This window comes from Hemitrygon akajei, chromosome 22 (genome assembly GCF_048418815.1).
Source record: "Hemitrygon akajei chromosome 22, sHemAka1.3, whole genome shotgun sequence".
NCBI lineage: Eukaryota > Metazoa > Chordata > Chondrichthyes > Myliobatiformes > Dasyatidae > Hemitrygon > Hemitrygon akajei.
Window position 1 is genome coordinate 33,127,458 of NC_133145.1, and position 25,407 is coordinate 33,152,864.

The following is a 25,407-nucleotide window of genomic DNA, read 5'->3' on the forward strand; positions in this document are numbered from 1 at the left end:
CAATTTCACATAATGAGCTAAAATTTGCAGCACTGGAATAACACTTCCCTGAAGATATCAGCAAATTTACAACAAATTCAGGATAATTCATTGATTAGTTCTAATCCAAATAGAATCACATTGATTTAAAGCTTCCATCCAATCCAAATAAGCGTATTAGCAAAGGGTTATTAGAAGCAACCAAGGCCTCCTCTACTGCCACGATAAGGCCACCCTCAGGCTGGAGGAGCAACACCTCATATTCTTCCTGGGTTGTCTCCAACCTGATGGCACGAACATTGATGTTTCTATCTTTCAGTAATTTCTCCTTCCACCCCCTACTCTTTCCTTCCATTCCCCATTCTGGCTCCTCTCTTTCTTCTTCTCTTCTCCTTACCTGCCTATAACCTCCCTCTTCCTCCTCCTTCCCTTTCTCTCATTGTCCACTCTCCTCTCCTATCAGATTCTTTCTTCTTCAGCCCGTTACCTTAACATTTTCCACCTATCACCTCCCAGCTTCTCACTTTGTCCTCCCTTTCCTGCCCTCCCCCCCCCCAAGTGTCATACCCTCACCTGGTTGAGAAGGAAGGCAAATGCAATTATAGTATTCATTTCAAGAGGAGTAGAATTTTAAAAAAAGGATAGTGAGGATCTATATGGCATTGGTCAGACTGTACTTGGAGTATTGTGAGCAGTTTTGGGGCCCTTATCTAAGAAAGGATGTGCTGGCATTGGAGAGAGTCCAGAGGAGAGTCATGAAAATGATTCTCGGAATGAAAAGGTTGATGTATAAGAAACAGTTGATGGTTCTGGGCCTAAATTTGCTGAAGTTCGGAAGAATGAAGGGGGATCTCTTTGAAACCTATCAAATACTGAAAGGCCTAGCTGGAGTGGACGTTGAAAGGATGTTTCCTATAGTGGGGAATTCCAGGATCCTTGTAAGATAAGGATATCCCTTTTGAACAGTGGTTCCCAAATTTCTTTGGGTTACCACCCCCTTAGCTTCCAGACCATATCCTCAGCAAACCCTCTCCCTTTCCAACCATGACATAAAAACTATAAACAATTTTGATTTACGATGCACAGTGAAAGAAAACAGAAACTACGAATACAAACACAACAGTGACAAATAATTGCAAAAAAAATTCAAACCTATTTAAAGCTTCAAATAAAATTATTTATTTAATTACAGTTAAAAACAGTTTTCATCATTCAAGTATTCATTGCTTTTTCACCTTTCAATGAGATGGATGGGCTTGGTGTAGTGATATCAGCTTCTCAACATCAGGCTGAATGTCACTCAGAGGGAGCCTTGGATCCCCACAGTGAGTAATTTGCGGTCTGTTTCATTACTTTGAAAGAAGTTGGGTGATTGCATTGAAACTGCACTTCTCTAAATATGGTGTTGGAAAGGCAATAAAGAACATCTTGACCTTTATCCACAGCGCAGGATAGAGTTCAGAGATTTCTTTCTGCAACCAAATGACTAGATATGATTTTTTTGAACCTCAGCCTCGGGTCAAAGTCAATTTGTAGTGAGGTCAGTTCTTCCCCTATCCTTCCTGTTAATTTCCCTTTACAGGTGTTCAGGAATGGATTTATTACCCAATTTGGAATTTGGATCAAGAGAAGATTCTGAAATCTTCTGACTTGTCATTAAGCAGCTCACCCAGGTGGGCATAATATACTTGAAGCTTATCATCTGATAATCTTCCTTTCTCTTCCCACTCAGAGAGCCTCGGAAAACGGAAAAGTTCGCGGCGGCCAATGTTGTACCTAAATAGGGTTAACTTGGGCAGAAATGTGGAGAAGACTGATTTGACTTTGGTAAGGTTCACATAATTTCCTTGAAATTGAAGTTTGATTTAATTAAACTTTACAAATAATTCTGACAAAGAAGCAATGTCATGCCTAATATTCTTGAGTTGATTACTGAATGAAGCATTGGAGTCTTCAAAGAATTTTATCACAGCTTCATAAAGTGCACAAAAGCATCTCAGGCAGTTTCCTTTTGAGAGGCACCTGACTTCTGTGTGCAACAGCAAGCATTCAAACTGTTCATCATTCTCAATACAAAGTTCTCTAAATAGTCGAGGACTGAGAGCGTGGGTCTTGATTTTATTTACTGCTGTGTTAACAGTATTTAATGATTTCTGGAGCCGATCACTTTTTGCTTTTGAGACAACATGTCTGTGAATTACACAGTGAATGGTAAATATGTTAGGTACAGCATTTTTCAAGAAAATAATACCCTCACGTGGTGTCCTGTCATTGATGGTGCCCCAACTGTTGCACAAGCAAGAATGTTGGACAGCAGAATGTCCTTCTCTTTGGAAAATATGTTCAACTTAAATATTGACGCCACTTAGCATCTATTCCTAGTCCCTTTGCAAACAACTGTTGACCATGCTTTCATCATTTATGAAGCAAACGTAACCAAGAAGCAAAGATTCACTGCCTGACAAAAGTCACTCATCCAACGACAGAGAAAATTCTGCTGCCCTAAGTACATTGCACAATGTGTTTTCCAGATGATCAGACATTTCATCTATTCATCTTTGAACAGAGTCGTCGCTGAGCGGAATCACTTTAATTATTTGGTCTGGTGACTTATGTAAAACTGTACTCAGAACCTCTTATACTGCTGGCAGAATCAGTTCTTCTCCAATTGTATGGGGCTTTCCAGGTTTAACAATCAGCAAGGAAATATTATATGTTACATATAAACCATTACTGGTTTGTTGTGAAGTGTTGGCAAACATGTTTTGAAGTGTTTTCTGTTTCTTAACATTTTCATAAAGTGACTGAAAATAAGCAAAATTCTTGTTTGCTTCATCAGAGTTGTATTCTCTTCAAATACTCAAGGAACCTTCAAAGGCGGTCAAGACCATTTGAAAGGGCATGGGGAGAGATTCTGAACTTTTCCCCCTTGAACACCATACCCTAATTCACAGGAACTACATCACATGAATTGCATCACTGTGTGACTAGAGTAAGGAAATCATACTGGCTAACACTGTAGAACATCAATAATGCGTGGGCTGGGCCAAGAAATAACACAATTTCTTCAGTCCTGATTTTTTCATGATATGCCAAACAAAGAAGTGCCACATTGTTTTTCAACAAGTACAATGTGCTTTGAGCAAAGTCTATGAGAACGGTGAGTTAGCAAGATATGAAATGATTACGTAATCATTGTAATCAATTATGAAGTACTGAGGAACAAATGTTTATAATAATTAATTAATTTCTTATGTTACGCCTGTAATCCATCATCTACCCCTCTTGCTACCACGTGCTCCCCACCACCCCCCCCCTTTACCTTTATCACCACTTTAGAAACTCCAACTGACCCCAGGGGAGGTGATCTCGCTCACTTCAGGAGCCACTGCTTTGGAACAGAGTTAAGGATGAATTTCTTTAGCCAGAGGGTGGTAAAGTTGTGGAATTCATTGCCACAGATGGCTGTGGAGGCTAAGACATTGGGTATATTTAAATTGGAGGTGCATAGGTTCTTGATGAGTAAAGGCATCAACGATTATGGGGTGATGACAGGTGAATGGAATTAACAGGGATAATAAATCAGCCATGATGGAATGGCAGAGCAGACTTGATGGGGTGAATGGCCTGATGCTATGGTTTTATGATTTCATCCATCAGCTTCCAGCATGTACTCCTTCTCTGCCACCCCCACCTTCTTATTTTGGCTTCTTTCCCCCTTCCTTTCCAGTCCCGATGAAGAGCCTCAGCCCAAAACACTGGCTCTTTATTCCTCTCCATAGATACTGCCTGATCTGCTGAGCTCCTCCGGCACTTAGTGTGTGTTACTCTGGATTTCCAGCATCTGCAGAATTTCTTGTGTTTATGAACTGTGTTCTGAGTATCAGCTGTGGGCAGATACTTGGAACACGTGAGCCATGAGTCACTGCCTGAGGCCCACAAATACTGAAAAAAAAATCAAATACCTTGCAAAGGAGGGAAATGGTGCCACCACATATAAAATGTTTCTGGGAGCATGGTGCACTCGGCCCAGTGAGAGTGAGTGGATTTTACAGCATTGCAAGAACAAAAGGTTAATGATAACTGACAGAAGACCTAACAGACAACAGTAGGGTACGTTGCATCGCAGCCCTTAGAAAGGGAGTTGTCTCATAGATTTCAACAACTGAATCTCAGATCAAGTGACAGGTAGTAACAGATAAGACAAAAATAGCCTGGATGAATGGGTGAACAACTACCAAATAGAATTTAATACTGTACAGGGAAGTAAGAAATTATGGGAGAAAGAATGAAGGGAAACGATGTAGTTCAAATAACGTAGCTCTTAAGGGTAGGAGTGACAGGGCATGTTGATAGAGTGGCTGATAAGTGATTCTGGGATTCTTAAATACAGACTTAGGGTTCAAAAACATGAATATTATATTGAACCTGTGAACATACATGTCACACATACAAACCTGAGATTCTTTTTCCTGTGGGCATACTTAGAAAATCTAAAGAACGGTAACTGTAATCAGGATCAATGAACAACAAACTGTGCAAATATAAATAAATAGCAATAAATAGCAAGGGCATGAAATAACAAGATAAAGTGTCCTTCAGGTGAGACTATCGGTTGTGGGAACACCAGAAATAGAATGAGTGTAGTTATCCCCTTTTGTTCAAGAGCCTGATGGTTGAGGGGTAGTAGCAGTTCTTGAACCTGGTGGTGCGAGTCCTGAGGCTCATGTACCTTCTACCTGATGGCAGCAGTGAGAAAAGAGCCTGGCTTCGGTGGTAGGGATCTTTGATGATGGATGCTGCTTTACTACGGCAATGTTTCATGTAGATGGGTTCAATGGTTGTTACCAGTAAAATTTTTATTTTTCTTGAAACATAGTTTACACAGTACTTGTGCTCTGTACAGCAGCTTTGATATCAATGCCACCCTTGAGCATGAGGGTTTTCAGCAAGAGTTGAAATATCTGGTTCAAGTTGTGACAGCAAAAGCCTTAAGTCTGCATGCGTAACACTGTCCACGCGGTTTCTGCTTTTTATGAGTTTGTGGTTCACTGCACTGAAACCTGCTTTCAAAAAGGCAGGAGGATGGAAACACAATGAAGAGCAGTTCGACTCTTCTCCAAAGACCAGGAGACTTCATATGACAGCGTAGCCACATACCACAAAAGCCGACATTTACTTTATTGTCACCAAACAATTGATACTAGAGCATACAATCATCACAGTGATATTCGTTCCTGCGCTTCGCACTCCCTGAAGTACAAATTGAAGTAAATATTATAAAAATTTAAATTATAAATCATAATTAGAAAATAGAAAAGGGAAAGTAAGGTAGTGCAAGTCAGGTCCGGATATTTGGAAGGTATGGCCCAGATCCGGGTCAGGATCCGTTCAGCAGTCTTATCACAGTTGGAAAGAAGCTGTTCCCAAATCTGGCCGTACGAATCTTTATGCTCCTGAACCTTCTCCTGGAGGGAAGTGGGACAAAAAGTGTGTTGGCTGGGTGGGTCTTGTCCTTGATTATCCTGACAGCACTGTTCCGACAGAGTGTGGTGTAAAGTGAGTCCAAGGATGGAAGATTGGTTTGTGTGATTTGAAAAGTGTTTTTGTTTCTTCATCATTCTGAATTTCGATAATTTATTCTTGCAATCTCTCTTCCTGTCCTTCCACCTTGTAAAGAAATTGGTTAATTACCCAGTCTGGAACTTCCAGATTGTTCAAATCCTTGAATAGATTCTGAAAATCCTTCTTTAGTGACTGGAGGTGTAAACAGTACTTTTGAAAATCACTGTCAGTGAAAGTGATACTTTTCATACTCTCCATGCAGGGAAACTGTGAGAACATTCTTCTCCCAATGTTTCGCATATATATTTCCAATTTTCCCATAAAAGTGGACAATGCACTTTTTGCCTGGATTAACTTGAAACTGTCACCCTGCAGTTTCATATTTAGAATGTTCATTTTGACATACAGATCGGCTAAGTATGCCACATCTCCACATAGAAGTTCATTCTCGTTTCCCAAGCTCTTGTCAACTTTAGAGCAAAAATTCAACCAGTGTCAGAAAGATCAAAGTAATAGCAGCTTTTTAACGGCCAATGCACTTCAGTGTGAAGAAGCAAGTGTTTAGACTCTTCATCATTATCTTGGCATAACTGGCAAAATATTCCGCTATTTAATGGATGAGCTTTAATTTTGTTGATAGCAGATATTACAAGAGTCATGCTTGAAAAAAGTCGCTGGCTGAGGACTTTGGCTGTGAGATGTTGATGATGGATTACAAACAGACTTGGAATTTATTTTCTCATAAACGCCACTAAACCAGCATGGCGACCTGTCATATACGGTGCTCCATCTGTTGCACAAGAAATCATGTTCCTCATCAGAATACTTTTATCCTCAATATACATTTTGAGCTCACTGTAGACTTTGTAGCTCTCTGTTGATAATTGTTATTAACTTTTTACAAAAGAGAATCTCTTCATAAACTTTTCCATTTTTGATAAACTGTACATATGCCATTAGCAATGCCTCATTGTCTCACACAGTTAACTCATCCAGCTGTATCCCAAATTGATTTTTATAGCTCTGTGCATAGTTGGTACTCAATGTCTTCACTCATTTCGTCAATATGACGAGCTACAGAGTTATTACTCAGAGGAATTGATTTTAAAATACTGGTATCCATTTTGAGAACAGTGGTGAGCACATCTGACATTATTAATCTCACCAATTGTATGAGATTTTCCACACTTTGCTATTATTCTGGAAATGTTATAAGAAGAATGAGATCACTATCAATGTCATTTTTAACTTTCTTGGCAAATGACTCGAGTGTGCAATGCTTTTAAAATGCTTCTTTCACCTTCTGGAAATGACTTATACCGTAAGTAGCCTTTTCAGGGTGTCTGTTACAGAAGTGCTCCTGCAATCTTGATGGTTTTATGGCTTCATTAGACAGTACAGTTTTACAGATAAGACACATGGGGAATCGCTGATCTGATGGGAATGGAATAAAACCATACTTCAGGTATACAACAATGTATTGACACACTTTCTGTAGTCTCTGCTTCTTAGCTGGATTAGCATTCAAGGCTTCACCGCCTTCAGACTCATCGAAATCACGCCGTACATATTAATCTATTGCTAATGGGGCTAAATCAAAATTAAAAATTAACAGACTGGGAATGCCTATTGGATGTTGATGATGGCAGCAAGTTGACACAGCTGGTCGGGTCTTGTGCCTCAAATTACACCCCCTGATGACTTCTATTTCCCCTAATGCCCCTTTAGGACACATAACCACCCCGAGGGGGCAATACTGCCCCGTTCGGAATCACTGTTCTACACACAAAGGCCTTTCCTCCATTTGGTGCTGCCAGTGCAGGACATCAGTCAGGCTGTGGATCATGGCTGCTGAAAGTGGAGGAGGAGAAGGGGGAAGGTAAGTAGACAGGGGATTGCGATGGAATAAAGTGAGGGTCAGGGAAAAGGAATCACAATCATGGACATGGAGAGAACCAGACTTTAGTAGGTCAGATTGGGGATAAGAGCAGAGTCAGAGTATTTTGGAAAGAATTTTTCATATTCAAAATGGTTTATGGAAGTATGGACCAAGGAAATCAATCAAGGAAACTGGTGAAAACCGTTGTCACCTCAACTCCCTTTTAGTTAAGAATGGAGGCTTCAGCCTTTTGGTTATGGGTGATTTGTGCAACTGGCAGTTCTCACAAAGGCAGATACAGCTTTCACAAGTGATATCGCTGCATATCTTAGTGACCACAAGTATCTGCAAAGTATCTGAATCCTTAATCTGTAACAAAACAGGCACAAAAGGTCAATCTTGTTTTGATAAAAGTTCAACCATAAGGGCCAAGCACTAGATGACAGAATTGCCCTGCAGTTTTCTAAAATAAATTCCAAATCCTCCAGAGCAACTTATTAAAGAGCTTCACAAAGAAAAAAATCAATATATTTTTCCATTATCTTTTGTCCTTTTAACCAAATTCATGACAGTCTCACTCTGCCTCATGACCAGGTACACAGACAGCTGTTGACTTGCTGATGAGAAACACAGTCGTGGTGAAAGGCAGCTTTTTGGACTAAAAGTAAACATACTGTTTGGTTCCTCAGGGAATGATGAAAGAACGACTGGAATTCTTAATAAACATGGATCTCTTGGGCTCTACACCACAACACAGCAGTTCCTTTCTCCAGAGGAAACATTGTTCATTCCTTTCTGAGAATGCAAACGGATTGTTTTCATTTGGAATGGATTTTTTTTTGCTGGTTGACAGGCACTAGGAAGAAGGTGACAGTTTTGCTATCTGGCTCCTGCAAAGCCCCTTGAGGCTCTGAACCTGTGCCATACAACAATGGTGGCAATTTAATTTAGCAAAGTTTGCCATATGCCTGCTCTCCTGCGGAAGGTGGCACACATCAATATGCCCACCTCACCCAGTAGACTGAACATTCTGTCTGCAAGGTGAAGGAGACAATGAAGCACTGGGGCTGCACAGGAGAGTCGAGTCGCACTGCTAGCATTAGCCGGATTTGTTTCTGCTTATATATAGGATCATCTCCCACTCCACCATGCCAATGGATTCAAATTCGAATTTAATTGTCATTCAACCATACATGAATACCTATGAAAACTGCCAAACGAAACAGCATTAACTCTGGGGCCTAGGTGGAAACCACACTACCAACAATCACACAGAGCACGTATAAGATATCAATAATATAGTTATACAAAAAAATCATCTAAGACCCTGAGTGCATGAATGTTACAGGACTCTACAATTGAACACATAACATCTGGTCTTCTGCTGAGTGAAAAATGGCAGGGGGATGGGTGGCAGGCAGCACTAACTCCAGTTTGGATGCTGCACCATATTGTCTCTGGTGGAGCACATCGATCCAGATGCCACTCTTCTGGGCGGCTGTAACCAAGCAACACTGGGGTTTCAGGCCACGCAGCTCCCCTGTGGGCCTGAATCAGTGAATCAGGATCAACCTTCACAGATACAACTGAGAAAACCTCAGAGGATCAGGAAAACAATTAAACTTATAACTGTGTTTAAATGTCAACATTGTATAAATTTATATGTACAAATAACTGATGGTTTGTATGGGCTTATTCCCTTTTTTGAAAAGGAAGCAACTTTTGAAATAGGTACACCAGGGAATGACCTTGAGATATTGTCACCTTACTATTCAGTTAATATGTAACGCCCTGGTTAAGATTTTTACTGCTATGCTGAAGGTGTTTCATCTTAGCAGGTCTGTAAGAGCAATCTGTTCTGCTTTCAGCCTGTTAGGGTTTGAGCTGAAGTACGAGGCTTATTATTCAACTTAGGAATGTGCTGTCAGCCAATCAGGATGGTGGAATTGGGAGAATGTTCTGGAGGACGCTGGGTAGAAGATCTTTGTTGGCGGGAGCTGGGAGAAGACAGGAGGAAAGACGGCTGAGGAGGCCGTCCCTGTTGCACAAGGAACTCTGTGCAGTTGAATGGCTTCAAGGAAGAAGGACCAATACTCCCACGGGAGAGTGACAGATAGGTTCAAGATAAGCTGCAACTAAGTGCACATTTGACTATTTAAGAGTTATGGGCCCTTTTTGTTCTTTTCTCTCTTTCATTTAATAACTGCTTGCTTAAATTAGCTTTCTTAAATATATTTCTTTATAATTGTATGTAATATACAATCTGTTATTTCTTGCTGGGGGCGGTAAATCACACAGCATTTACACAAACCAGGGTTTGGGTGGGCGAGACATCACAGCCTCACGAATTTGGCGGGACCAAAGTTGTATACACCCTAGACATACGTAGCCGGGGAAAGGTGGGTTTCTCACCGCGGAATCCAGAGGCGATTAGCAAGGTGGGTAACGAGCCGATTTACCAGAGCCACCTAGTAAAAGGGGGTTTCACACATCTTCAGTATGTATTATAGTCATAACTTCACCTCTGTTTACGTACTCATTCTAGTGGGAACACAAAATATCTAACTGTCTATACATATACTTTTAGGACCGAGATGAGGAAAAACTTCTTCACACAGAGTAGTGAATCTGTGGAATTTTCTGCCACAGGAAACAGTTGAGGCAGGTTCATTGGCTATATTTAAGAGGAAGTTAGATATGGCCCTTGTGGCTAAAGGGATCAGGGGGTATGGAGAGAAAGCAGGTACAGGGTTCTGAGTTGGATGTTCAGCCATGATCATACTGAATGGTGGTGCAGGCTCGAAGGGCCGAATGGCCCACTCCTGCACCTATTTTCTATGTTTCTATGTTTCTACGCAATAAATCACTTCCAGCAGCAGACCCGGAGCAAACTGCTACAAATCTACTACCCAGTGCCATTTCTCCCTTTTGTGAGGTAGAATTTCTAGGCTACAATCTTTTGCCTGGTTATTCAAAAAGAGCAAATGTGTAGCAGTTCAATGTGAATAAAGCTAGTAATTTCTATCTCTCATTGCTACATATTCTGTTGAAAAATTACAGATAAACAAGAAAGCTTACATCCTCATTAAGAGTATCAGCAGCATACAATTCAATCCATAGCTAAAATGATATAGGTTAAAATCAAGGAAGCATTTTATACTCACATATATCTGAGTTCAGATTCTCTCCGAACCAATATATCTCTTATCCTTTCAATTTTAAATAGCTCATCTTCAATGTCATCCACTGTTATGGTAGAATCAGCCATTGATATAATATCTGTCTCTATAACAGAAAGAAAGGTATCAAAAAATTGCAATAATAACAGAAATGGCTGGAAATATTCTGTCAGCTCGGCCAGCAACTGTGCAAAGAGAAGCAGAAATAACATTTTAGGTCAATTACCTTCCATTAGGACATGGAAAAGTTAAAAAAAATTTAAAAAACTGAGAAGGTGAAGAGATGGAGAGAAGGATACCTATGATAGAGTGGAGATCAGTGAGACTGATTGATACAGTGGCACTAGTTGCTGAAAGAGGATGGTGAAGGCACTAGTAACAGCTGTTCTGTCTGGAGGGGGAGAGAAGAGAAAAGAATGCTGGAAATATGTGATAAAAACACAGGGGTAGCTAGCAATTTGATTTAAAAGTGAATGCTGGAAAGACCCTGCAGGTCAGCTCTGATAGACATGGGAAAGGCTGATTATTTGAACTGTTGAATACAACTGCCCTAAAGGCTACAATAATTGTATTTGAAAATTAAAATGGTATTCCTAAACTTACCTCGGGTTCAGTTGGAAGAGCACATGAAACCCCAAAATGGAGGTCACCGTGTGGGTAGGATGGGGAAAGAAAAATGTTCTGAAAATTGCTTATCCAATCTGCATTCAGCTTCTCCAATGTAGAGAAGATCACATTCTGTGCACGGGAAACAACTTACTAAATTATAAGTTCAAGTATTGACTACTTCACCTGGAAAGAATGACTGAGAGACACCACCCAAAGGGAAGGGAATAGGCAAAAGTAAAATAGCTTTACTGTAGCTGTGGCTGCATGGGAAAGGACCATGGTACGTAGAGTTGTGACGTGTAGCATCCTGTTGATGATTATGGGAAAGTATGGAGGAGGATGCATTGAATGAGGAGGCTGATTGAGTGGAAGGGGAAGAGAAAGGGTATCTTCTCTTAGTTCTGCACAGGAAAAGTGGGAGGGGGTTTCAGGGAAGAAGCAAGGGAAATAGAACAGCTGCTGTCAAGAACATAATGCATCTTTAAGGAAAATAATGCATCTCAAAAGTGGGCCTTCACCACATGAAGATATAATATGGCCAAAGGAATATTTCATGAATATTTCAGGAATAAAACATACAGATTTGTAGTAACTTCAAGGAGTTGCAATATAACTACATTTTAATTCAGCTTTTTAAGACTTATACAACTTATACAACAGAGGAAATACTTTTTATATGAAATGACATTCTGATCAGTTCCTGAATGATACTTACTTAAAAGGTCAAGGAACCAGTTCAAGAACCACATTCACCTAACGTAGACTGTTACTACATTCTTGTTTCTACAGGTAATCCACAGATTTATTCTTGATAACCAATTACTTTAAACAGGTACACAGGATCTACAAGTTATTTAACTGCCAACATCTACTCTGTCATTCATTGTAAAACCATGTGTCAAGCTAGCCCATTTCTAAGTTGCTGACACTTTCCCATTGTTCAGCAACTTCCTTTAACAATCACAAAGTCTTTATGAATTCCTTCTAGAGTACTGGGATAAATACTGGCCATTGCTAGCAATGTGTTAAAGATGAATCATACTGTAATCTCAATGATACCAAAATAAATCATTCTCGTTAACATTTTGTCCTTTATGAACAGCATTTCTTCTCCCTTGGAAGAACACTCAGATATTGGCTTTCAAGGTAATCCAAGACTAGCTAATTAAAATGGTATATTAAAATTCACAGAAGAAATTTCCTGTTTTGAAAAGTTTACTCATAGTTATTTGCCTTTCTTGTCAAATTAAACATATTGGGGCGGGTCCATATGCCACCAGAATATACAAAGTCCCTCTGAAGGATAATCTAACATTGCAGTGAGTCAGAATCCAAACACAACATTAAGAAGCTATGAGAGAATGTACAATGAAAGAATTACAATCCTACAATGTAGCTTTCAAATAGTAAATAGAATAAATTTTACGTATTAAACTAAAATGAAGTAAACTCTTATTTCCATGACATATAGGGAAGAGAATAAAAGATGATGGAAGAGGTTAAAAAAAATTGAAAGGAGAAAATACAAAACTAAATATTGAAAGAATACTCTCTTGCAATGTATTTTCAAAAGGCATATTTTGAACATTCAACATTTAGTTGTCTAAGTTTGATATGTTAATTTTCTTAAAATAAGGTTTTAAGAAAATAAGGTTTTCTCAACATCACCAAAGGAAATAAATATATTCTGAATGGTAACAGATAAAAAATATTAAAATATTAATATCCAGCTGTAAGTGTCAATTTGAATCAGGCATGGGGTGATGTAGCGCCATAATTAAATTGCTTCCCATGGGTAAATCAAAAGGAGAGTTGGCTGGCACCTGATGTGCTGGTATCAAAGCATCAAATCCTGGCAGCAGTTGTTCACCCAGTCAGTCATTAGATGCAAGAATCACATGGAATGCAACAAATAAAACAAAGACAGAAGAATGGAAATTTAGAGACAGGTAATAGAAAACACTTCTATCTGGAAATTTCTGCAATATTTATTTTAAATTTGTAATTCCACACGTGATGACATTGCATGATGTTTCTTTTTTACCTGATTGCAAAGGCTGTTGTGATTTAATGGATTAGATGTTGTTAAATAATCGGCTTGGTCAGGCATTAATACTTAGATAACCAAAGGGATTCAAGGTACATTTATTATCAAACCATGTGGCAGTATACAACCCTGAGATTTGTCTTCTTTACAGACAGCCATGAAACAAAGAAAGCCATGGAACCCACTCAATGAAAAATATCAACCCTCCCCATGCATGAAAGACAAATCACACAAATCGCAACAAGATCAACCAACCCACCACCCTACGTGCAAATAACAAATCACGCAAACGGCAACAAGAAAGAATGAGCAAATACACAAAATCAAAAGAGTCCATGTTCTTTTCAGCTCTGTGTTTATTATCTGTAGGGTGCCCTGACTCAAAGTTGTTGAAATTAGCAACAGAAGAGGAAACGAACAGAAACTACAATTAAATGGGCCGGTGGGACTAGGTGAGAGTAAACGTTTGGCACGGACTAGAAGGGCCGAGATGGCCTGTTTCCATGCTGTAATTGTTATATGGTCATAAATTCACAAATCACAGAGCCGGTACTTCAGTACCATGCTCTAACAGTATCAAGGAAGAGAGAGAGAAAGACCATTTGAATGCAGGGCCTTCCCATGGGAGCCACAAGTGAGGAGAGAGAGAGATACCGTCATATGCAGACAACTTCCTCTGGCAGCAGCGAGTGATAAGCTAGTAGACGGTGCTGAATACTCGCTCATCTTCTGCACACGCCTCGATATTTTCAATCCTCTTTGACGCTTTAATCAGTGAGATTGGCGAGAAATGGGAGTCAATCATGGCCTCGGAGCCGCTCGACTCCGAGAATCTTCTTGGAGACAGCAAACTGCCAGATCACGCCATCACCCGAAAACCACCACCAAACAGTAAATCACAGGCTCAGTACCACAACCACATTTTAAGAATAAGAAGACACAAAAGAAGTGAAAGAAACTATTTTGTGGTCCATCTGGAGGATGTCGCTCATGGTAACATTGTTCGCTGGCGTCACCTTCCTCTGGTTCAGTTGAATAAATTTACCTAATCAACGGAATTTGACACACTTTATGTTTTGAGAAAAAAATGAGAAAAAGCTTTTTAAGTATAATAAATTTAGCTGGGATATATTACAATTCATGTTCTTGATAATACAAATATACATGATCATAAATCCATGAAGGAGCACAACTGTGAAGAATAATAGAACATATTTTCCTCCCGTTATCAAAAATGAATCACTTTCCTTTATGTAATTAAAATGACAACCTGGCACATATCATTAAAAAAAATGAGGGCTTTAAAATCAGTGTTGCCGTGACTTATCCATTTTTAAACATAACTGAAAATTGATCGTTAAACTATACTGAGTGATTTAATAGTCTCACTGATGTCTTAGTAACTGAAGTATCATTTGATAAGATAAAAGTAATCTGCTTACTAGGAACACACACAAAATGCTGGAGGAACTCAGCAGGTCAGGCAGCCTCTATAGAAATGAATAAACAGTTGACATTTCAAGCCAAGACTCTTCTTCGGAACTGGAAAGGAAGCCGGAGATACCAACATCAAAAAGGTGGGGGAGGGGAAAGAGGATAGCTAGAAGCTGATAGGTGAAGCCAGCTGGGTAGGAAAAGGGCTGGAGAGAAAGGCATCTGAGAGGAGAGGAGAGTGACATAGGAGAAAGGGAAGGAGGAGGGGATCCAGGGGGATGTGATGGGCAGGTGAGAAGAGGTAAAAGCTCAGAGTGGGGAATAGAAGAAGAGGAGAGGGTGAGGGAATTTAAAAAATATATACTTACTGGAAGGAGAAATCAATATTCATACCATCAGGTTGGAGGCAACCTGGCAGAATATAAAGTGCTGTTCCTCCACCCCGTGGATGGCCTCATCTTGGCACAAGAGGAGGCCATAAACTGACATGTCGGAATGGGAATGGAACTCGGAATTAAAATGTTTGGCCACTGGGAAGTTCCACTTTTGGCAGATGGCTGCATCGAGAGTACTGGACACAATAGATGACCCCAGCAGATTCACATGTGAAGTGTTGCCTCACCTGGAGGGACTGAATGGAGGTGAACGGACAGGTGTAGCACTTTGACCACTTGCAGGGGTAAGTGCCACAAAGGAGATTAGCGTAGGGACAGACAAGGGAACCACGGGGAAGGGGATCCCAGAAAAAAATGGAGTTAAGTTGGGGGGGGGGGGGAAGGATGTAAAGATATGATGGTAGGATCCCTTTGGAGATGGCAGAAGTTGCAGGCAATGATGCATTCGATGCAGAGGCTCATTGGGTGCTGCTTAAGGACAAGAAGAACGGGAAGATGGGATGAATGTGGATATTTGAGAAATGCAGCAGAATCTCACTATCATTATAATCTCACAGGTGTAACGGCCTGTTTAGTGACAAGGAATTTTGTGATTTAAGTCTTCAACCATGGATATAAAAGATAATTGTAACAGAATCCCAAGTGGTTTGGCATCCATCTGTTTAAAACTCCTTAACTTTTTATGCCACTTTTGTCAGTTTCTCCCGGAGTTTGGAGGTATCACAAGTGAAAACAAGCAGTAATCCTATACTTGGGGCAGCATGCACTAAATTTTGGAGGAACTCAGCAAGTCTGGCAGCATCTAAGCAAATGGATAAACAAGTTGACATTTCGGGCCAAGACCCTTCTTCAGAGAATTGTGCTGAAAAGGACTCTGCCCCTTTTAGAAGAACAAATGCTCTCTTTCTCTGTATTGTGTTTTCCTGTCACAAACTAACTTATGACACAAACACTGATCACATTATCATAATCAACAAGTACAAAAATATGCAAAAGCAAATACTTTCAGCAGTTTGTTGAAATTCACTGAACGTTTTGAAAAGGGTTTTCACCGAGTTATAGAGAATGGGCAGAAGTCACTTAGTCCATCACTCTCATGACAGCTGTCATGACAACTAATTACTTCATTCCTCTGCTCCTTCCCATAATCCTGAACAAAAATTATCTTCAGTTATCATCTTGTTCCCTTTCAGAAGTTATTGAATCTGTTTCTAAATCACTTTCATATACTTAGTGCTTTTCAGATATGCAACTCATGTAAAGTTTCTGTTATTATTCTCCTAGCTATACAGCTTTTGGCATTTACTCCTCAATTGCCAGAAAGTGTCTTTTTAAAAATTTATCTTTGGTGATTCTGAACACCTCCATTGAATCTTCTCTGCCCCAAGGAGAACAACTCTAGCTTCATCAATCTTGGTATTATTGTAGTAAACCTCTCCAGCAACCTTGCCTGAACTTGATATCCTTCCTAAAGTTGGCTGCCCAAAATATCCAATATTTTATAAGTTAATATATCTCCTTTGCTTTTGTATTCTAAACATATATTTATGAAGCTAACAATTCTACATTTCTTTCAAACACCCTTCTCAACTGGAAACAAGAGAGAATTTGCAGATGCTAGAAATCCAAATAACACACACAAAATGCTGGAGGAACTCAGCAGGCCAGGCAGCATCTATGGAAAAGAGTACAGTCAACGTTTTGGGCCGAAACCCTTCGGCAGGACTCAATCGGACCTGTCTTTGATGAATGAATACCTATGTTGTGGTGATATCACGTCACGTGTAAGAACGCAATTGGACGGAGCTATGAGAATGTACAGAACTGACAACGATTGAGAAGCTTGTATGTTAAGATGTGGTTTCTGTTTGCTGTTCAATAAAATTTCTAGTTTTAATTCTTCCAGAATATGGTTTGTTCTTAGTAACCCACGGTACGTTTAAAGAACACAACATGTGTTACAGCATTGCCTTTAAAATTGTACTGGTTCACTTACATAACTGTTCTCATTCTTCCTACTAAAAGAGTCACTTCACTCTTTTATACTGTTTTATCTTCAATCTGTCTGCCCCTTTTACCTAAACATGTCCTTGCATTGGCCCATCATGTATTATATTCTGTGTATTATGCTATTTGCAAAGTTCTTCATGCTGAACATTTCCAAGTCTATAGCATATACTGAAGGAGCTGTGATGTCAACATTCATGCCGAAGGCATATCCTCCATAGTTCTTTACTATCGGAAAATCAGTTGATCCACCTCAACACTTGGTGATCAACACACAATTTGTGGTGAAAGCCACTGGCCTTTCATCGCAAAGGTTTTCTCCATTCTGACTCAATCTCCAGAAATTACCTTGAATGAATTAAGAGATCCAGAATAAGCCTGTACATTGACACAGCTGAACTTGAATATTTCACCACAAGAAATGACTTTGAAGGGAAGAAGAAAGTGCTGCCGAGTCAATAGGATACCACAGCCTAAAAGAACAGAATTTTTAAGAAAAGGCAACAAAATTGTGGTTTTGGTGTCAGTTGCTGCCCATTATATGAGGGATGTTGAGGCTTTGGAGAGGATGCAGAAGTAGTCTACCAGGATTGGAGCTATAAAGCAGAGAGATTGGACAAACTTGTATTTTTTTTGTCCAGAGTGGCAGAGATAAATGGGAGATCTCATACAGAAGTTTATACAATTGGTATCTAATAAGAGTAAACAGCCAAGAATATTTCTCTCATGATTAAAAAGTCTAATACCAGAGGGTATTTATTTAAGCTCAAAAGAGACGCGTGGGACAAGTTTTTGTTTTTTTTAAGAAAATACAGGGAGAATGGTGGATGCCTAGAATGCACTGCCTGAAGTGGTGGTGGAGGCAAATATAACAGAGGCATTCAAGAAGCATTTAGATAGGCACAAGGATGTGCAGAAAATGGAATGATATGGATATTGTGCAGTCCGAAGGTTTCAGATTAGTTGAGCACTTGATTACTAATTTAATTAGTTCAGCACAACGTTGTGGGCCAAAGCAGCACACACAATATGCTCCTCCTTCCATTTTGCAATGCACTGGTAAAGTTCTTTGGAGTGGGAAGAGTTGTTGCTGCTTAGAGAACCCGAGGGAGTCCCTGATCAGGGTTTCGTGCCAGTCCTTTCACCAGAATTACAGCAACAGTTCACTAAAATGGTCATGAAATTTCGGCCCCAATACCTCCAAGTCAAAGATAGGAAACCTGCTGCCCAACACTTTTTCTTTCACCAATAATAAAACACTCTCTCTCTCTCTTTCTGAATACTCACAAACAAGACCTTAACAATTAACAATGGTCACCAGGAATATGAACTAAACGTGCACAGGAAATGAAAAATCTTCAGTTAAACTCTGTTCTTTTTCTGCTGTTTGTACCAATGGATCTTGCTGCATGTATAGTTAACGAGACACAAAATGCTGGAGGAACTCAGCAGGCCAGGCAGCATCAATGGAAAGGAATACCGTTGACCCTTCCACAGGACTGGAGAAAAAAAGATGAGGCATAGATTTAAAAGGGCGGGAGGTGAGAGAAAATCCAAGGTGATAGGTGAAACCGAGAGAAGGAGGGATGAAGTTTAGAGCTGGGAAGTAGAGGACATACTGGAATGGGAATGGGAAGTGGAATTAAAACGGGTGGCCACTGGGGATCCCACTTCTTCTGGCGGGTGGAGTGTAGGTGCTCGGTGAAACAGTTTCCCAATCTACATCGGTTCTCATCGATATACTGGAGGCCACACTGGGAGCACCAGACACAGTAAATGACCCCAACAGACTCTCAGGTGAAGAGTCGCTTCACCCGGAAGGACAGTTCGGGGCCCTGAATGGTAGTGAGGGATGAGGTGTAGCACTTGTTCTGCTTGCAAGGGTAAGCACTATGAGGGAGATCAGTGGGGAGGGACGAATGGATAAGGGAGCGATCCCTGCGGAAAGCAGGAAGTTGGGGGTGGGGAGATAGGCTTGGTGGTCGGATACCGTTGGAGATGGCACCATAGATGATGTAGATTGGGAGACCGCTTCGCCGAGCACCTACACTCCGTCAGCCAGAAGAATCCCAGTGGCCACCCATTTTAATTCCACTACTAATTCCCATTCTGATATGTCAACCCATGGCCTCCTCTACTGTCGTGTTGAGACAACACTCAGGTTGGAGGAACAACACATATTCTTTCTGGGTAGCCTCCAACCTGATGGCATGAACATTGATCTCTCGAACTTCTGGTAATGGCCCCCTCCTCTCTCCCTTCATCATTTCCCATCCCCTTTTCCTTCTCTCACCTCATCTCCTTGCCTGCCCATCAGCTCCCTCTAGTGCTCCTCCCTCCCCTTTTCTTTCTTGCATGGCCTTCCGCCCTCTCCTATCAGACCTCCCCTCTTCTCCAGCCCTGTATCTCTTTCACCAATCAACTTCCCAGCTCTTTACTTCACCCCTCCCCCTCCCAGTTTCACCCATCACCTTGTGTTTCTCTCTCCCCTCCCTTTAAATCTTCTCATCTTTTTTTCTCCAGTCCTGCTGAAGGGTCTTATCCTGAAACGTTGAATGTTCTTTTTTTCCCATGGATGCTGCCTGGCCAGCTCAGTTCCTCCAGATTTCGTGTGTGTTTCTTGGACTTCCAGCATCTGGAGATTTTCTCTTGTTTGTGCTTCTGGGCCAGTGGGCTGGTTAACTATGTGAAAACATTCTATTTTTATGTTCTATGTTCTAAATAAGTCATAAAATTAACCAGCAATGACTATATCCTATGAATGTTCACTATTAACGCCTTCTCGGGAAAACTAGGACAGGCAATATATGTAGAATTGCTACCAGCAGTAACATCCTTAGAACAAATAACAATGAATTAATAGATGCAATAACAATTGATATTAAATCTGACTTTTTTGACATCAGTGCTGGAGAAAGTGATTGAATCTTTGACCAAGGAAATGGCATCATGGCACTTGGAGGATAAATGTGGCACTGGGGAGAGAGGTGTGGATTTAATGCAAGTGAAAATCATATGTGACAAATCTCTGGGAATACTTTGGAGGTCGAACCTGTTAGGAGAGACAAGATTGAATCCATGATGTGGTGGATTCAGAATTTCAGAAGGACTTGCTAAGGTGCCACGTAAGATAACTAAATATAATTTGAACACACAACAGAATCAGGTTTATCATCATCAGCATGTGCCGGAAATTTGTTAACTTAGCGGCACCAGTACAATGTAATACATGATAATATAGAAAAAAAATAAAATAAGTAAATCAATTACAGTAAGTATATATGCATATATTAAATAAATTAAAAATAGTGCAAAAACAGAAATAATATTTTTAAAGTGAGGTAGTGCTCATGGGTTCAATGTCCATTTAGATATCGGATGGCAGAGGGGAAGAGGCTGTTCCTGAATTGCTGAGAGTGCACCTTCAGGCTTTTGTACCTCCTTCCTGGCAGTAACAATGAGAAGAGGGCATATCCTGGGTAATATGGGGGTAATATCTTGACAGGGAAAGAAACCAGAGAGTAGGAATAACTACAGCCGTACTGATAAAGGGTCTCAATGACCCTAAACGTCGACTGTTTATTCCGCTCCATAGATGCCGCCTGAGCTCCTGCATTCCTTCAGCATTTTGAATGCGTTGGTTGTGATTTCCAGCATCTGCAGAACTTCTTTTGTGTGGGAATGGCTAGGTCATCTTCAGGCCGAGAGGCTGTAGGCTACAAGATTCAAGATGTTTCAGGGATCAGCACTAAGGTCACAGTTGTGTAATCTGGATGATGGGATCATGTGCAACATATTCAGGATTGCTGATGAGACTAAACTCAGTGGCAGTGTGAGCTCCAAGGTAGATTGTGAGAGGCCACAGGGAATATAGATTGGGTAATGAATGGAGAAGGATGGCAGATAGAATCTAACACAGAAAATAGTAAGAACCATTTTGGCAGAAAAATAGAATGGCAGAATATATGGTGAGAGAGTGAAAGGCATTGGCAGTTAAAGTGCCCTGTACGTATATCACTTAAAGTTTATAAACAGGTTTAGTAAGCAAGGCAGCAAACACAAAGACTTTCTAAGTACAAAGATTTGTAAGATATATTGGGCCTATTACAAGGACTCCTCAGGAAACTTCATCTGTGTAGGTATAGTTTCCTACCTAGAAAACGTATACATGCAATAGATGGAGTGCAGCATTGGTTGGTTCCAATGTTGACAAGTTTGTTGTATAAAAAGAGATTAAGCAGGTTCGACATGTACTCTCTAGTCTTTTGATGAATGAGAGATTCTCTCATTGAAAACTACGAATATCTTTATTAAAAATGTTTGAAAGGTTGAAGCAAAGTTGATGTTTCTCTCTGTTGGCATTTTTAGAACCAGTTGTCATTTTCTCAAAATGAGAAACTGTCCTTTCATGACAATGAGGAGAAATTTCTACATCATGTAGGTGGTGAACCTTTGTAATTCGCTACCAAAAGGACTGTGAAGACTAAGCTGCTGAACATGTACAAAATGCAGAAAAATGTACTTCTAGATACTCTGGCAATCATGCACCATTAGGTTAATACAGGAATGCAGAACTGGGGGTAAAAGATTCAGAAGGAAGCCGGGATGAAGGGGCCAAATGGCTTTTATTTCTGTTATTCTTTTTAAGCAGTTCATGAAAAATATTTTATTTTAAACTATCCGCTAAATAGTTTTTCCCTGGTCTGCACCATTCATGAGCAAGAAAGTGAAAAGGTAATTTGTATGTTTTCTTCAGCCAGATAATATTCTCTCAGATCAGTTAGAATTTCTGGAAGTGGCCTGGCCTGCTATCCCACACAGTCAGGAACTTCCACAAAAGGCTACAAGAAATAAAAGTATATTCTGCAGATGTGTGGCACCACTGGCTTACACAGAAAGAAAAATAATCGCTCTATTTACCCAGTTGTAACAATCCAGTCTATCAATACTCTCTGAAATTCAAGTACTTTTAAATAAGTCAGTCAAACCCATCCATTAGTTTATAATCTTCCTTTCCATCTCTCATAGACTGTAGGTTAATTTAGGAACTAATCTCATGCTACTTCATGTGGTCCTGGGAGATAACTCAGACTGTAACTGTACAGTTTTATTAAATTTTATATTATTGAGTTGAAATAGAGATCACACTAATATTTATTGACTGACTCACAGCATATTATAAAATGATTTTATGGAACATAAATTCCTTGTGAAAGACCAGAAGTGAAACCGAGATACGTCCTAGGAGGTGTTGGCGATGTAATCAGGAGTCATCGAGTGCTGTGGATCTTTCAACATCAGACACCCTCACCCAAGAAATCCTGAGAGACAGTAGGTTCTGCAGAGTGTGCAGCTAGCAAAACCTCCACACCCCTTCTCTACAGGCTTTCAACTTGCCCTCCACTTGGCACCGCTCTACCAGTTCCTGGTATTTGGCCTTTTTACCCTTGAATGCCTCCTCAATCTCGTCTTCCTAAGGCACTGCCAGTTCTACCATGGCTACCTCCTTCAAAGTTTCTAACAGGATGACCACATCAGACCTTAGGGATGACGATGCGGTGAAGTCAGGGAACTTTAAATACTTGCCAAGATCAACTTTCTGTTGCCAGCCAGATCATGAACTTGATGCACTGGGATTCTGCCTGCCTGATGTTGGACCAGGAGATCTTCTGCTTGTGCACCCTCCCACCTTCTCCAAGCTCCCTGCTACCCCGTTCCCACCATCCTGCTGTTACGCATTTCCTCGAAACCTGCTCATATTTCTTCCTGGACCAGATTGTGTCTCTCCCTGCCCTAGGCCCTCTTGAAGCAAATTTAAGGGAAGCTGCCAGGCCCCACCTGACCAGATGCCACTGTTCCTGCCAGGTCCCTGTACCTCAGACATGACTCAACCATCTCCACTGCATCCTGGGCCTTCCACTTCCCGCTTGTCTGAACCTCAATACCTACTGTCGCTGGAATCTCTGCACAACAGCAATTCTCTTGTACGGAAAACCATAAACTTCTTTGGCTACTGAAGGGAGGCTGCAGTTTATTCCTCTTCCCAAAGACAGCAAATCTGCTCAGGCTATGTGGGAGGCCCAGCCACCCTCCAAGGTAGCTATTGATCTTTCCTTCAGGATCCTCAATTGTTGACAAGGGTACCTCATATTGCCCAGAGGATCATAACAATTATAACAATTTTTCCCATTTACTTATAAATTGTGAAACATTTATCAAATAATAGCAACTTATCACAGTAATAAATATGACTATTTTTGAAAAGTACGATCTGTGAAAGCTTGTATTTTAATAAATACTCATATTGCAAATTAGAGCTTGGTTTATTCAAAGAGAAAACTAACATTAAGCTATTCACAGTATAAAGGTGCAAAGGGCTTTCTAATGTATGTCAGTGCATTAGCTATGATGAAATGGACTTTCACTCCTTCAGTAAACAAGTTAAAAGCCAATTAAAACAGCTGTTTGAACATTTTCTCAGTAAATGGAAGTCTGATGATTAGTTCTGAAAAGTTCATCTTGCTGGGTAAATTGCTATTGATAATTTTGTCACTTGTACTGGACAAGATGCAAATGATTGTTATGCAAATGAGAACAGGAGCACATAACAATCAAATCAAATATTTATATACACCAAACATGTTCTAAAATTGTTTTTTTTTTCCCCATATGCCAAGGATGCAGCCAGTTTACAAAGAAATCATTCTTGTATTTTCAAGATTCAGGATTGTACAGAGGGGTCATGAAACATATTTATTTTAGGGGCAATGAATATCAAGTTCCTACAAATTAGAAAGAGGTGGCTGGCCATTGAATAAAGCTTTTAGAATGGGATTCATCCTTATAAAAGTGATTCATGGGTCATGGGTGACCCCAACTAACAGATATTGGCACGCAAAAGATCTTCTAAAACCCAAACTAGATTCTAATCTAGTTCCTGCCAAACAAAGATTTGACTACAAAAAAGTTAGGTTTGGTACTAAGTATAGCAATGCTTCCAGATGAAAACTCTTAATGCAGGTAACTAATTATCATTCTGCCTGTAACTAGATCACAAATTGCTATATTTATAAAGACAATGATACTGGCAAAGCGTGATGCAACATCATACAGACATTATTAGTCATACTTATTCTTTGAAATCTAGCAGCTAATTTGGACTGTGGTAGAGCAACGGGAATCTAAATTCTGGAGTTAGATTCATACTGTTTACTCTGTCCACTCAGCCCCCCTGCAAGATCGAAGATCCTCCATCGGCGTGCGAGCATGAAATGTTCCGTCCTTCGGTCTCGCAAGCATTTCAACTCGGTCCTTGCAACGAAAGGATAGAGGAACCTTCCAGCACGCACCCGCATGCCAAACTTCGGTTTCTGAAGAGGTTTTGATACCAGCACAACTATGACCATTCCTGATATTTCGCATCCTCAAGTATTTAAATAACCTGCACAAATGCATTTAAGATCTGTTTTGCACGAATCAAGAGATACGGTTCGAAAGATTTATCCACCAGCAACAAATAGCATTCTTAAATAAATAGTAAGAAGCAATGACGTGCAAGGCAACTCGGTAATCTAATGTTAACTTTGCCATCAAAGCAAACGAAACACTCTAAACCCTGTATCAGTGACGTGGTTAAGAAATTATTTTAACATCGATTTGCTGTGTTCTTTACATCGTTCCAACCTCTGGAACGACAGTGTATAATAAAACTACCATGTCCAGATTTGATATTTTATTTTTACCTTTTTCAACGTCCGCACTCCACGTAGTTGATTCAAGAGATCCATAATGTTTTGCGCATGCTTTTTCATTCTCCATCATTTCTAAATTCAATGATAAAAACACACATGTACTTTCCGCCGTGTCCCAAACCCCTCCCCACGCCTCAGTTTTTTTTTCTGGTCAGTGATCTTCTAAAGTAGATTCCTACGATACCATGGCATGATTTACATCATTATTTCAACGCGAGCAACAATTCAGTAAATTAGCAGGAGACAGCAACAGCACTTAGGGTGGGAGCTGGACGGATCTGATGCTTCCCTGGGTCTCAATTCTGAAATTGACCACGGCGGTGGGCGCAGGTTTTACCACAGAGGTGAGTTGCAGAGACACCTGGTGTCTTCTATAGGAATTGTCTCTTATGGAGGATCTTTTGATTCTTAAAGATTTTTTCGCCGATTACAAATATCTTAAAAGCATTTCAAATTTTAGTAAAGCGGAAAGAGAATTAGGGGTAACTATTTGAATTTATCTCTTCTGATGTTAATAGACTCGCCAGCGAACACTCAACGCTATTCTTCTGTTGCACTATTT

The 25,407-nt window shown here is 40.2% G+C and overlaps 1 protein-coding gene across 4 annotated transcripts in view; it reads right to left on the reverse strand.

Annotated features, from left to right (window-relative positions):
* The window catches only part of LOC140714605 (bMERB domain-containing protein 1-like), a 67,986-nt gene extending 42,845 nt beyond the window's left edge, over positions 1–25,141 (reverse strand). For all 4 annotated transcript variants that reach the window (XM_073025943.1, XM_073025941.1, XM_073025942.1 and 1 more), the window contains exons 1-2: positions 24,837–25,141; positions 10,588–10,708 (exon numbers count right to left, since the gene is read on the reverse strand). In XM_073025943.1, coding sequence (XP_072882044.1) covers positions 10,588–10,708; positions 24,837–24,915 — 200 coding nt within the window. In that variant the 5' untranslated portion in view covers positions 24,916–25,141. The remainder of the gene's footprint in view (positions 1–10,587; positions 10,709–24,836) is intronic.
* Positions 25,142–25,407: the final 266 nt, after the last annotated feature.